The sequence below is a fragment of the Amborella trichopoda genome, chromosome 11 (assembly GCF_054954075.1).
Source record: "Amborella trichopoda isolate Santa Cruz 75 chromosome 11, AtrichopodaSantaCruz75HAP2 v2.0, whole genome shotgun sequence".
Lineage (NCBI taxonomy): Eukaryota > Viridiplantae > Streptophyta > Magnoliopsida > Amborellales > Amborellaceae > Amborella > Amborella trichopoda.
In genome coordinates this window covers 35,831,847-35,845,888 of record NC_142346.1, presented here as the reverse complement: position 1 = coordinate 35,845,888, position 14,042 = coordinate 35,831,847, and the positions used below count along the sequence as shown (strand labels likewise).

The 14,042-nt window shown below is 36.7% G+C and overlaps 2 protein-coding genes across 3 annotated transcripts; one reads left to right on the top strand and one right to left on the bottom strand.

Moving 5' to 3' along the window:
* Positions 1-221: 221 nt before the first annotated feature.
* LOC18436733 (zinc-ribbon domain protein) lies at positions 222-1,232 on the top strand. The gene has a single exon (XM_011626036.3). The coding sequence runs from the start codon at positions 450-452 to the stop codon at positions 981-983; it is 534 nt and encodes a 177-aa protein (XP_011624338.1). The 5' UTR covers positions 222-449; the 3' UTR covers positions 984-1,232.
* A 2,494-nt stretch (positions 1,233-3,726) lies between these two features.
* CH1 (Pheophorbide a oxygenase family protein with Rieske 2Fe-2S domain-containing protein) lies at positions 3,727-11,911 on the bottom strand. 2 transcript variants are annotated; one of them, XR_016043945.1, is made up of 9 exons: positions 11,776-11,911; positions 11,373-11,606; positions 10,039-10,143; positions 9,154-9,432; positions 8,522-8,811; positions 7,711-7,895; positions 6,841-6,953; positions 4,874-5,168; positions 3,727-4,354 (listed from the first exon to the last, which is right to left on the bottom strand). XR_016043945.1 is itself a non-coding variant. In XM_006846954.4 (9 exons), exons 1-9 carry the CDS (start codon positions 11,878-11,880, stop codon positions 4,163-4,165), a joined length of 1,656 nt encoding a protein of 551 aa, XP_006847017.1. In that variant the 5' UTR covers positions 11,881-11,911; the 3' UTR covers positions 3,727-4,162. The 2 variants fall into 2 exon arrangements, 1 of the variants encoding a protein (XP_006847017.1); XM_006846954.4 differs by having other exon boundaries at positions 8,664-8,811.
* Between the last annotated feature and the right edge of the window lie 2,131 nt (positions 11,912-14,042).

The following is a 14,042-nucleotide window of genomic DNA, read 5'->3' as shown; positions in this document are numbered from 1 at the left end:
GTGATCATATTGTCATAACATTGACAACAGTTACAGTATTATTGACCAAAAAAAAAAACTTATAATAATAAAATATATATATAACGAAAAAAAAAAACAAAAAATAATAATAATAAACATTATAGTCACAACGTGACAATAGATCTAACTCGACCGGATACCTGACACGTCTACGTATGATTCCAAATTTAACCCGACCCGTTGCCACCACCATGTATAACCTACCATACCTTGATCTCTACCATCCGCTCATTCACTTGACGGTGATGTCCGCAACATGTGTAGAATGTATGTACTATACACATAATAGAACGCACACGTATACGGAAAACTTATAGAAAACCTAGATCTTTCCAGAATCTTCCCGGCAACTCTTTTCTGGGGTTCTCTATTCATTACTTAAATCTGAAGAAATTTGGGGTTTACGCTTTTGAGTTTTCCTTTGTCATATGAATTCGAAACCCCATTTCGCCACCAGAATCGTTCCCGTAAAACAATCCCGAAGTACCCCAGCAACGTTTTCCGACAAAAATTTGGCCAAGAAATTTTCAGAAGATAAAATTTCCTGGTTTTTTAACGTGATTTTCGGACCATATTTGGCCGGAAAATACCTTTACCTCTCCTTTCACTGCCTGGAAGCCATGTTCTTCTTCTTTGTGGGAGGGGTGGAGCAACAGGTGAAGCAGGTGCTCAAGCCAAGCATAACCAGATGCATAAGGTGTGGATCACGAGCTTCTCTTGTGGAGTACGAAAACGTTCTGAAGCTCTTCTTCGTTCCGGTGTGGAGATGGCCTGGAAAGAATCCGGCGGTTTACTGTGATAATTGCTCCCTTTTATTGCCGGAAAGGTTCATACCCTTGCCGGAAAATGAAGATTCTGACGTTGACTCGAGGGTTCTCTCTGATGTTCTGAGATGCCATTCTTGTGCTCGACTTGTGGAGCCTGAGTTCAAGTTTTGCCCCTTTTGTGGCTCTTCCCTGTGAAAATGGGAAATGCCTTCTACTGTCCTCTGTGAATTACCGGGTTGGTTATCTCTGCAACAGACGAGAGCATTTGGGTAGTTTCTCTCCTCCGTTTCTAGTTGGGTCTTGAATTTTTATTTTATTTTTTATTTTATTTTATTTTTTATTTTTTATTTTGTGAGCTTCTGGTGTGGGGTTATTCTTCTTTGAATTCCTCTCAAAACTCTATCTTTTCTCTGACTCAACTCGTACTGTTTCATGCTTGCTTTGGAGCTGCGCTTTTCTCTCGAGTCCCGAATTGGACAGTTTTTCCTCTTCCTCTCTCCTCACATCTCATTATTATAATTTTTGAAGTTAATTACGTATGGATTATATATCTATCCCAAGGAAAACACGGTATACCTCTTGTATAGAAATATTACATATGAGGTGATGTCGGTTAATACAATTTTTATTTATTTATGTATTATTTATTTTTTTTTTGACAAAATTACCTCTTGCTCTTATTTTCATTTTTTATTTTATTTTTTTTATTTAGTTGGAAAAGTCCAACGTTGTTCCTCTCTTTTTTTAGAAAAATGGTCTCGGACTGCTCTTTATTCGGTTCAATCCTTCTTTTTTTTTCTTTTTTTTTTTTAAAAAAAAAAAAAAATGGTCTCGGACTGCTCTCTCTTTTAAATAGCGGTTCGAGAATGAGAGGTTCTCATTGCTATCATTTTGCAAAAAAAATAAAAAAAAAGAAGCGAGTAAACACTTTGGAGCGGTTATTTTTTTTAAATGAGAATGAGTGATCTGAGGTTATCGGACTCGTATTATTTTCAAAAAATAAGGAGCGGTCTTAGGATGGGGATCTCGAATCATTGTTTCTTTAAAAAATTGAATCGCTCATTTTTTTAAAAAAAAAAAAAAAAGAACAATCGGTTCGAGATTCTAATTTTGGGCCGCTATTTTTTTCAAAAATTAGAGAGCAGTCTCGGGATTTCACACTGCTGTTTTCTTTTTTTTTTTTAAAAAAGAGAATGATCGGTTCAAATATTCTAATCTCGGGCTACCCCTACTAATTTTAAAATATTAAAATTTTTTTAAAAAAAATTAAAATGCAGTTCGAGAATAATGTTAAATCGAAAAGTAATTATATATATATATATATATATATATATATAATCTCGGGCTACCCCTACTAATTTTAAAATATTAAAATTTTTTTAAAAAAAATTAAAATGCAGTTCGAGAATAATGTTAAATCGAAAAGTAATTATATATATATATATATATATATATATATATATATATATATATATATATATATATATATATATATATACATGGGAGTATACCGTATTTTTCCTTACGTAATTAACTCTAAATGTTGCATCTCTCCCATCCCCTTGGTCGATCTCTCTCCCCACGCCACCACTAACAGACCCTATTTACGTACAGACCCTAAAATGTAACGCTCACTTTATAGGTGGTGGAAATTAGGTCAACCCGCATTTTTTTAAAAAAAAAAATTTGCTGCTAGATTGGACCGGTTTTTAATTTTTTTTGTTTAGCTCTTCATTTGTAGGGAAACTAAACTTAAAATTAAAACTAATGAAAAAATTAAAAAAATTAAAAATTCGGTCCGAAGATCCTCGGTCGAAAGGTAATTTTGAAAAAAATAAAAAAAATGTATCAATTATTTTATAATTTCTGCTTATAAAATGATCATTTTTTATTTTGAAAAAAAATTAGGTCCATACATAAATAACTCTAAATTTAAGCCAGCACGTGGAGCGCTAAAGTTTCCCATGAACAGTGTACGGAAAGATGACACAAATTCTTAGAATTTTAAATTCATAAAGTGCGCTCTCTACCAACAAAAAAAAAAAAAAAAGGTGTTTGAAAAGTCAAAGACAAAATAAATGTTGGCAAATGTGAATTGGTTGAGTTAAAAAAAAAAAAAAAGAGAAAAAATTTAAAAAAACTAAAAATATATTAAAAATAACTGCAGAGAAAAAATTTAAGAAGATTAAAAAACCGGTTCTTCGGCATCAAAACCGGTTCACAGTTATGAATAGGCTGGAACCAGCTGCTTCCGTTATAGAACCAATATGGACTGGCTCGAACTGGCTAGAACCAATATGGACTGGCTCGAACTGGCTAGTAGTTTTGAAAGCGACAACTGGTTCCCAATATATGATGGGAACCATATCAACCCCTCGAGTTTCGGATCTGATAAGGCGATTTCAATCCGAGTTAGCAATTTTTAAAATACTGATTAGAACAAAACTAGTTTACTTGGTTTTTTTCTAAAAGTATTTGATTCTATATTATAAACATTAATCCGAACAAATATGTTTTACCGATCTTGACACTTTTTTTCGAAATATTTGACTGTATAGAATGTATGATAGTGCTGTAAATAGATACAAAAAAATGGCAGCCCGTAGAACTACTGGTTTTGGTATCATTTCACAGCTACCATCCAACTAAGAAAGTTTCAATGTTATTGGTAAAGTCATTAACTTCCAATTGTTGAAACTCCATACACGGGCCCTCATAGATTTGCATTGAAAAACCAGAACTAATCTCTTTTACTTTCAAGGGAATGGTTGAAAGTTGAAACATCACGAATTGCAGGAGGCCCATACTCACTCATTTTTCTTTTCAACAATGAAATGAGAAGCCATTGCTTGCACACGCTTTGACATGACAATGTTCGGCTCTGAACTAATGTCTTTCCTGCAAGAATAGATGATACAAAACGAAAAAGTAGTCATTCTAAGAGCCAATTTCAAGCATTTCCGATGAAATAACTCAATACATGTGATGCACATTCCGATACAATAGTAGAAGAATTGCAGTAGCTTGTGCGATTCTGGATCCACAATCCAAAAAAAAAAAAATCATGCAGGAGGTTATTCAAGAACAAAAGAAATAGAAAGAGATACAGAGAAGCAGGGGAGAGAAGAATTAGATCAGCACTGTACATGCAAAATTACAGACACTCAAGACATGAGAAGCCATTACTGGTTGTCTTCAGTGTCTTATTTTACATGGGAAGCAAACCCTGGATTTTTTGGTCTGCTGAATATATCTGCCTTTGGCCATGGATGCTCCTCTCTGATTGATGATACAAAAAGGGTTCGATGACTACGAAGTCCTCCATGAAGACATCACCTTAGCTTTGGCTTCTTGGGAGTATGAGAAAATGGGAGCTAAAACCATTCTCCAGATATCTTCTTCGGATTGCTGTATGGTAACTGCTTAGCGCCCCGTTCAACTGCATCTCTCCATATCCTGTACCTTATTCCTAGTTTATCATATGTAACGGGCCAGTTCCACACATTTGCGCCATTGATCATACGCTCTTGCTGTCCAAGAACCAGCTTTAAATCCTCATTCAAGACCTGAGAATGCACGTTAGAGGTTAAAATTTTTCTTTTCTTTTTTAATACCTTATTAATTATTTTTCTTATATTTTATTTTTTCAAAGATTCTTCATCACAAAGAAGGAAATCCCTGAAATATTCATCCATATTTCTGGTGAACTAAAGACAGTTGCATGCCATGCATATGGAGCCTGTAATTAATCTGAATTCTCTTGTTAGTCATGCAGATCACTGATCTCCATACCGTGGAAAAAATAAATAATGACCATTAAGTATTTGCTCCCTACATTTCTTGAGATTCAATTCATGTAAGAACTAAGAACTTGGTCTTTTTATTTTTATTTTTGGAATGTATGTATGTTGTAGGTTATTTTGAACATCAGGTACTTAGCCACCTTCTGTGTTATGTCCATTTAGAAAGTGAAAATCAGAATTGCCGTTTTATGAATTTTCATGAGAAAGAACCCAAACTACATATTATTCCACCCTAGATAAATAAAATGAAAAGATTAAGGAGAGCGGTTTGTTGGGTCCAACCTGATCTGCAAAGTGCCTCCATAAAATGTGCATGAATGGGATATGCTTCAATATTGGGGCAAAATCAAGAGACATTCTATAGAGCAATCTGGTCTTCTGTTTAGATGAAGGCAAACAAACATGGAGCTGGTGCAAGTGGGTGGAGCATTGCCTAGTGTTTTGTCCCTCCAGCTTGCCTGGCTTTGATATGCCGATGGTCGACAAAACCATACATGGGGGGCGGAACTCCATGTCAATTGGGTATGGATCCCAATAACCTTGTAAGCCTGATGCTGGTGTCAAGAACTTCACCAAGCTGCAAATTTTGATACAATATCAAATGCTTTAAATATTTTAAAGAAAAAATTAGGCCACATGAAATGGCTTCACTGATTTAGGAAATCTTGGTATTTTCAGGAAATAAATATTTGGTGGGCCAAAAGACTCGATGTTTTAGCCACTGCAAATGCTACTGGGTGGCAAGAGCATCTCAAATCTTTATCAGAATTTTATTTTTAATCTCAAATCTATATCTTAGGCAAAGGGAATTTGTTTTAATTAAACCATCCAGCATCTTGTGCACTGACATCTTGAATTCATTCAAGGAAAATTGTTTCATGTGGGCTGGACCGCATGATTACATATGCGGTCAACAAAAAGTGTAATTGTAAAGCATCCATCTTAAGGATGGATGCAAGTAGGTGTTCCATCTAAAAACAATGGAAACTAGTGGTCCAAACATTTTCTTACTAGAATTATTATTTTTAGTTTTTACAATTTATTTTATTTTTCATATTCATGATCTCCATGTTAGAGATTACATATCCCAAAAAATTAAGTCAAAAAATCCACCTCAAAAATAGATTTATTAATGAGCCCGCATTTCTACATATGCGGGCTTGGGCGCTTAGAAACCAGATCCTTCATTCAATTATGGATTGTCAAAATCACTCGGGCCCTGTTTGTATGGCCCAACAACTCTATTAAAGAATGGAGTTATTCGGAAATAAGTGACAACAGTTTTTTCGAATAAAGTAGTAAATATTTTGAAAGTTTCCTCCATAGAAAAAGATCAGCACCTTTCTATGAAAAGATTTTGATGGTATTCAAAGATTAGGGTTTTGTTTGCTTGCCACCATCAACCATTATTTGGCGCCCTTGGGGTAACATTTTCAGTGAGGGAACATTTTAGTTGAGTGATCCATTTGGATGTAATTCTATAATACCAACAAGAAGCCACAGTTATTCGTGAGATGAAAACTAGATTTTTCAGTTTTTCATCGCAGTCGCAAAATGCCGAAATTTTACTGTCCACATATTGATCAAAACATTTGTTGCAGCCAAACTTAAGGCAGGACTTGACTATTAATATCACTTTGATCATTTTAAAAAGGAAAAAAGTGAATGAAAATGATTTGAAATGACTAAAGTAACCAATTTTATCAACAAAGTGATTACTTTAGAACATCATTTCACTCGGGTACCATTTCAACTACTTTGTGAAAATACGCAAAATGGCCCATTCGGAGTTGGGAGTTGGAATCATGCAGGGCATTTTGGTGATTTGGCCACATTTTAAGTTGTTTGAACCGAATGAGACTTACTACTTTTAAACCCTGAAAGCAGGGGCCCTGTAGTAATGAGGCGCCACTTGTAATTTACCAAAATGCCCGAGCTTGTTCTAGGCTCCAATGCAAAACATCAAATTTTGAATATCTTTATAGAAAACAGTGGCCAAGGTACTTGAGTAAAACGATCATTTTAAAGCATTCATATGTTGGTTGATTTGACCACTCAATGACTTTTTCAGAGAATTTGACCATTTTAATGTAAATTTCCAAAAGAAGAATCAAGCTATTGTCAAAAAAGTTACAACCCCCAACAAGGAGAGGAAAAAAAAGAAAAAAGTACAGTCGGTGTATTTGATTATAGTGGAGCATTGAATATAATGGCCAGTCCAACCAGTTAGTCAGAAGATTTTGACAAACCTTGGAACGCTCCAGCCCTTGGCGAAGGTGGAGGTGTGGGTGAAAGGTGCATGTGCAAGGTCCAAAAGATTATCCAGCAGAAGTCCATGCTCAACTGGCAATTCCATGACGATCTGTTGGTACAATTGAAAAAAGGGAGAACACAGTTATCAAGCATTGTGCAAATCAGAGTTCTTTTTTTATCATGGGGTCAAGTTCTGTGGTTCAAAATACACACCAATCTGGCGTTGGGAGTTAGTTTTGGTACGTAGAAAGCTCTCATTGTAGCCAAGTAATCTTTAATATCATAGCATGAAAAGCTCAATAGAAAAGCAAGACTTCGTCGAAGGATCAGCTCTAGAAGAGGATAATTAATGCAAAACTATGACAAACAAAAAGAATCGTGTTCATGATGAATTACAGAAGAGAACCAGTGCCTCACTCAAGGAGAAAATATTCGGAAGTTGATTGGTATATAAAGTAGCATACAAAGCTAACAAACTATGTTAGAAGATATCTTTTCTGTTTTTCTGATAAATATTTTTCAGAAGACGTTGAATGATGTCAGTTGCAAAAATACATGCACGTACAAATATGAGTCATATAGATAAAACAGGGTATCACCTAGGAATATGGTATACGATCATAGGATATCATAACAGGAAACGCTCAGCATTACTGTCGATATAAATGCAAAGGATTCCATTGCTTTTGAACAGTTACAATTGTATGAAGCAGATTATAGAATTCAAAGTTATTTCAAATTCAGACAAGAAGGTTCAGCTCCAGATTCCTATATTTCCTGGATTTTGATATATTAGTTGAAGCAAAAAAAGGTAGAAATGAAGATAAAGAAAAAAATTAGAAGTATGAATAAGATCCTGGATGTACCTGTGCGTGGATTGTAAATCCAGTGGGAGGTTGTAAAGAGGGGAGGGTGGCCATTGGGGGTGCGTCTCCTGGCCATATCCAAACCATACCATCTTGCTCAAAACATGGTAATGATTTTATCCTGACATCTAGTAATCTAGTTGATGGCATTTTCTTACATTTTCCATCAGTAGAGTACTCCCACCCTGCAATTTCGACAAGAAGACATGTCACAAGTCATATTTTACTTTCAGTGAGAGCTAGACAGATATTTAAAAGGTTGGTAGGAGAAATTTTTTTTTTTTTTTTTTTTCTTTTTCCTCTCTTTTGGGTGTGGAATCGTTTAGTGGTAACGATATTCAGTATTTCGTGTTACTTTTTGGCGCTGAAAAAAACATGGTACATAACCGACCTGAACAAAAGACCAAGAAAAATGTTCGATAAAAAATTGTTAAACATCTCACTTTAAAAAAAGAAGTTCCAAGGAGGATACAGTCTTGCATGTGATGATTACAGTACTACATCCCAAGTTCAAATCCAATGGCAGAACCACCCAAAGAAAAAATGTCAAAGAACTGAGATGTTTCTAGAATTGATATTTTAGGAAATTGAGCAGAATGACCAACTTTTACACTACAACCTAGGGTCAACAAAAATATGTCTTTTCATGGTTTAGACGTTTAGACTCATAAATTTTAATCACCAGAAACAGAACATAAATTCTATTCGCCAGAAACAGAACTGGTGTGTGGTGTATGGTACATTGCCATCCATTGTCCATTCCTGAAGACCAGTGGTGGAAACTAACTCCTCAATGACGATTAACATTCACCTGGGTTAGGCTAATCTTAACCATCTGTCATTAGAAATGCACATGGAGGTCCCCGTGGTGTACTCTGTGGCAGATAGCACAGGAGGATGGAATTCTTTCCCATGGAGGATAATTTTTTGCATTTAGAATGAAATTCACTGACCATGATAGGGACATTGTATGCGGCCTTCATTGACAGAACCAAGGTGCAAGGGGCATGCTCTATGTGCACAAGTGTTTTGGACACAACCGGGCTCACCATCTTTCCCTCGAAACAACACCCATGGCTCCTCAAAGCAATCCACTGGGATCTGATATGTTCATCAAGAAAATTCAATACATCCATTAGAACTTCAAGTTTATCTCTTGGAAGTATACTTAAATCCATTTGCCTTTAGACCTTTAGAATACAATGGTCCATTTGGTTACCACCAGCCATTGTTTCAATGGATATGGAGGAACAATAGTCCATGGTTTATCCCAGTCTAATGGATTATAGTATACTTTCCCTTTCTTTTTGACAAAGAATAACCTACACTTGTACCCCATATTGTACATGAGTTTATAACAATGTTTGAAAACTCAAAATTGCCCTCTTTTCTTTTATATATCATTTTGAGCAAAGCTCAAAGGAAAGGGTGTCGGAAACATACCATGGTATCAGCTTTGAGGTCATCAGAGAAAGCCACAGGGTACCAAAAGTTCTTCAATGCAGGGGGGTAGTCCTTAACTGGACCTGACACATTCAAGCTTCTTCGAGACATCTTCGAACTACTAACAGTCATCGAAGAACTCGATGAAGTACTTGGAGAATGTGAAGATTGATCTGAATCAGATGTATTCCTATCTTGAAGCAACCTATCATTCACTAAAGCCTCCATGTAGGCGAGTTTGTCCAAAGCAGTTGCTACTCTGGCTTCAGATATGTGCACCTGTACATAGCATCACTTAGCAATGCAGGTAAAGTAGTGATACACAGCTTACATATAATACAATAGTATACAGTTGGGGTTTGTTCTCAGCAATGGATGGTAGAGATGAACCATACCAAGTTAAATGTCCTTATGCGCTCTTACATACCATTTATATGGGATACTCTTTTGGATTTTAGTAATTATAAACTAGAACTCTGCTCTACCTTATCTCTTAAAAATCTCAGACTAATATTGTTTAATCAATGAGTTAACCTTTCTTCAAAAACAAAGAAAAAAAAAATTTGTTTAATCAAAGGATGGATGGGGAGGAGAGATAGCAGTACCTACCACATGGGTCATGCAATGTTCTGATGGGTCCCTTCCCCCCATCCCGCCCAAAAAATAAAAAATAAAAGTTTCTCATCCATTGATTTGACGGCGTTAGCCTAGAGTTTGAACCATAGGTAAGCTAGAACTGGTTCTGTCTGATCATTTCTCATGTTTCCTTCACAACATTTTGTATACTATAGTTTCCAATGTGAAGTATAATAAGAGTATTTTGTGCTGGTGTATTTTGATAAGCTCATGAAATGTGGATTTTTCATTAGAAAAGCTTAAGATCACCTGCTTATGAGCACTTGCAAGGTCCTCCTGCAACTCCGCTAGCTCTTTCTTCACCGTGCCAATGGACTTGTATTCACGTGCCAACGGGTTAAGAACCTCAACTACCTGTAATAATATCATGAGTAAATTACGGAATATAACATGCTTCTATGTATCTACGCATTTTGCATATTTTCAACAAGCAACCTTGATTACATCTATAACCATACAATGGAGAAGTTGTGAGCTTTAAATTTCTTACGGCTCTTATTTTTGCCGTCAAATTTCCTGAATTCCTCTGTCTTTGTCATCCTCAAATTTATTTAATCGATATTTTTATTTGTTATCAAAATCCAATGAGAAATCATCTCCAACTCCCTTTGAAAATCTGTTCCATGTTTTATATTAATTATGGTTTTTGAAATAAAAAAAGCCATTGTGGAGAAGAAATTGGAACAAGCAAAAATAACAATAATAATTTAGAAATAACATTTAAATGCCAAATACTCCTACCAACCAAAAATAGTTATTACTATAATGGTATTTAGGTTATCTTAAATAGAGAACTCAAGAAAAATTCTACAAAATATAAGATAGAAAATTTTAGATTTAAAAAAGAAATAAAAAAAATATATTAATTAGGATTTAACATAAATTATTTAAAAAATGGACCATCTATAAGGAGGCCTTATCCTTCATTACACAAATGTAAAAAACATCCTAAGCCGGCAGATGTCAAATGGACAGAGTATAATACAATGCGGCCCCCCTATGTAAATTAAATGCAAGAAATGATCGTTTGCGTGAGAAGTATGAACTGATCGGTGGTTCTTATTTTTCTTGTTGTTCTAGAAATGGACGGTGGGGATGCATCTATCATGTTCCTACACGATATGCCATGCCATAGTCTATTCCCTCTGGTAGGTTTATGTATTATATATCATGTGCACCATTTGGATGGCACTCCATTGGACTCCTAAAAGCCAAGGTACATTACCAAAATGAACCCTCCCCCAAATCTTGATTTTCCAACAGTCTAAGGGGACGTTTGGTTCACGTGATAATATTTTTCAAGTGAAAATTGCATTTCTGGGTGGAAACCTTCAAATCGATCACCATTATGGTCATTAAAAAAAATTTGGATTTCAAACCCCAAAAATAATGTATATTTATAATCCATTATCAACCTTCCATTTTCAAGTGTTGCAAAAATCACCGGATCTCAGAGAATAACCCGATTCACTATTGAGAACCATACATCGCATCGCATCGCATCGCATGCATCAGGTTTTCTATAAACTGAACAAAAAGCCGATGAAATGCTACTCATGGAGATCCATCTCTTCTCGGCCTACCTTATCATGGAGTGTCATGATGGTGAGCACATCTTGACGAGCCCGCCAATCGCAGTACTGGATATCTAACCGAGCCACCTCGATGGCTTGGTTCATATCCAAGAACTTGCTCTTCCCCTCCTTGAGTTGCAGGACCCTAGGCCTTGGGTCCTCCACATCAAACAGCGTGCCCCATGGATTCTTCTTCTCCTCCTCACCACAGACTGCGACCACACCAAGAGCTCCCTTTCCACTCTAAATCACCACACCACACCACACCACACCACACAACACAAGCAATAAGTGATCAACTCTAGAGAGAGAAACACCAAGCTAGAGAGAGAAAATCCAAAGACAATCAAATTAGAGAGAGAAAAGGCTTAGAGAGTGCTAAGAGTTAGAGAGAGAAAGTGATAGTGCTTACCTTTCTTGGATTGAGCTGAGGGAGAGGAGGCCTTGGCCTGGGCCTGGGCCTGGAGGAGGAGGAGGAGGAGAGAGAGAGAGAGAGGGAGATGGCCAGTGTTGACATGGAGAGAGGGAGAGAGAGTGGGTTTTTGGGCAGAGAGGAGAGAGAAACGGTAGAGAGGGTATTTATATAGGGGGACTTCTTGATAAGAGGCTGGCGCTGCCCGCGATCTCCTTAGCCCTCCCAGTGTTTGCCACGTGGATCGAGTGGCCACGTCTGGCTGCCATGTGGCGTAGTCGTGAGCCACATGCTTTCCCCCTTTCTTCTCGTGTTCTCACCAAGTATGTTTGCCACGTAAAGCATTTATTAGTTTTCTGTTCTATTCTTTTCAAGACCGTCCGATCGATGGATGGACGACCACCTCTCTCTGAGCCCTTCAAGGGTATCACGCACCATGGAGACAAAAAGAGGGTGGCATCAGGGGTGGCCACAAATCGGGCCGGCTGGACCCCGACCTAGACCCGTATAGTATTTGGGTCTGGTTTGGACCCAGACCCGGACCCAAACCCAAGTTATTGGGTCCAAAAGTTGAACCTATACTCGTACCTGTGTCTTGGGTCTATCCCGTCAAGTTTCAAGTCGGGTTGGGTTCATTGCTACCCTCACCATGAGCTTCTTTTCTTCTTTTTTTTGCTTTTTTTTTTTACCATCATATACCCATATTATTGACAACAATGTCACAATTACCTGTCATTAGATTTCAAGCCGTTTTATTTGTTAAAAGATGACTACGACTTATTATTGTATAGGAACCTTAATACACCCAAATGAATAGGGCCTGAAGTATTTTATCTCCGACCGTTTACAGGTACGAATTGAGTATGGGTCGCGTCCAACCGGACCTGGACCCAGACCCGAATGGTATTCGGGTCCAGGTTTTTGATTCAGACCCGACCCCCAGGTTCAAATATTGGGCCCATACCTAGACTCGTGTCGGGTATACCCGGCAGGTCCTAAGTCGGGTTCGGGTCCATTGCCACTCCTAGGTAGCATGCCTTACAGTGTGGATTTTTTTTGAGTTGGTGGTATGGACCTAAAAACCTATTTGTCTTCTTGGTCAAGCACTCTTGCCCCTATTTTTAGTTTGTAGGCTTGCTATATGACTTTCATATATTCAGGCGATTCAAGGGATCTACATTAGAGTGCCATCAAGTTTGTTAATCTGGAATGGATCGACATTACAGTGCCATCAAATTTGTTGATCTGGAATGGGGTTGGACCAAAATCCTTTTAGAGGTGATCTTGAGGTATCTTGTTTTCGTTATTAAGACTTCTCTTGTTCCTTTAGAGGTGATCTTGACGCATCTTGTTTTCGATAATAAGATTTCATCTTTAGTATGATATTGTTCTCTCTCTTATGGTAGAGGTTTGTACAAGGCGCCCTCCTTATATTGGTTTGGAGATGTAATTTTGTTGTTGAACCTTTGCGATCGTGTGAAAATTTTTTATTCCTAGTTATGAAATTTAAAATTTTAAAAATTAGTACAAATCAAATCGATTTATAAATATTTGAAAATCTTGAAAATAGACAATCTAGATATTTTGTAGTAGTTCAGACAATCTTCTTTTGCAATCCCAAATAAAACATCTTTGGATTTTTCTAAAGTGCATGGAGTTCGTTACGGGTCTTAAGGTTAATCTATCGAAGACATTTATGATTGGAGTAGGATGTGCAAATACTTTAGTGAAACATATGGTGAGAATATTAGGGTATGGTGAATATTTGGGAATTCCTTTACCAATTGGCCATCCTCCTCGCTCCATTTGGGATCCTATTTGTTGAAAAATTTAATAAAAAATTAGACCTTTAGAAATCTAAATGCCTTTCCTTAGGGGGGGAGAGCAACGTTAATTAAATCCACCTTCTCCAATTTAAATGTTTACTATGTTTTTATTTCGAATGCTTGGACAAGTAGTCAGAATGTTAAAAGGCATCATGAAAACATTAAGGAAGTTTTGATAATTCCAAGAAGCAGCACTTGTTAAATGGGATCAATGTTGTGCAACTACCAAAGAGGGAGGCTTAGGTATTAGGAAACTCAAAGTTATAAATATTAGCCTGCTTACAAAATGGTGGTGGAGATGTAATGAAAATACCAAAGTCTTTATGGTGTGTTGTCCTCAAGAAAAATATGGTGCTGATGAGACAAATAGCCTTATCAAAATTCCAAAGAATAGATCATCTCTTTCTGCTATTTGGAAAGGGATTAATTATTGCAAGTCTA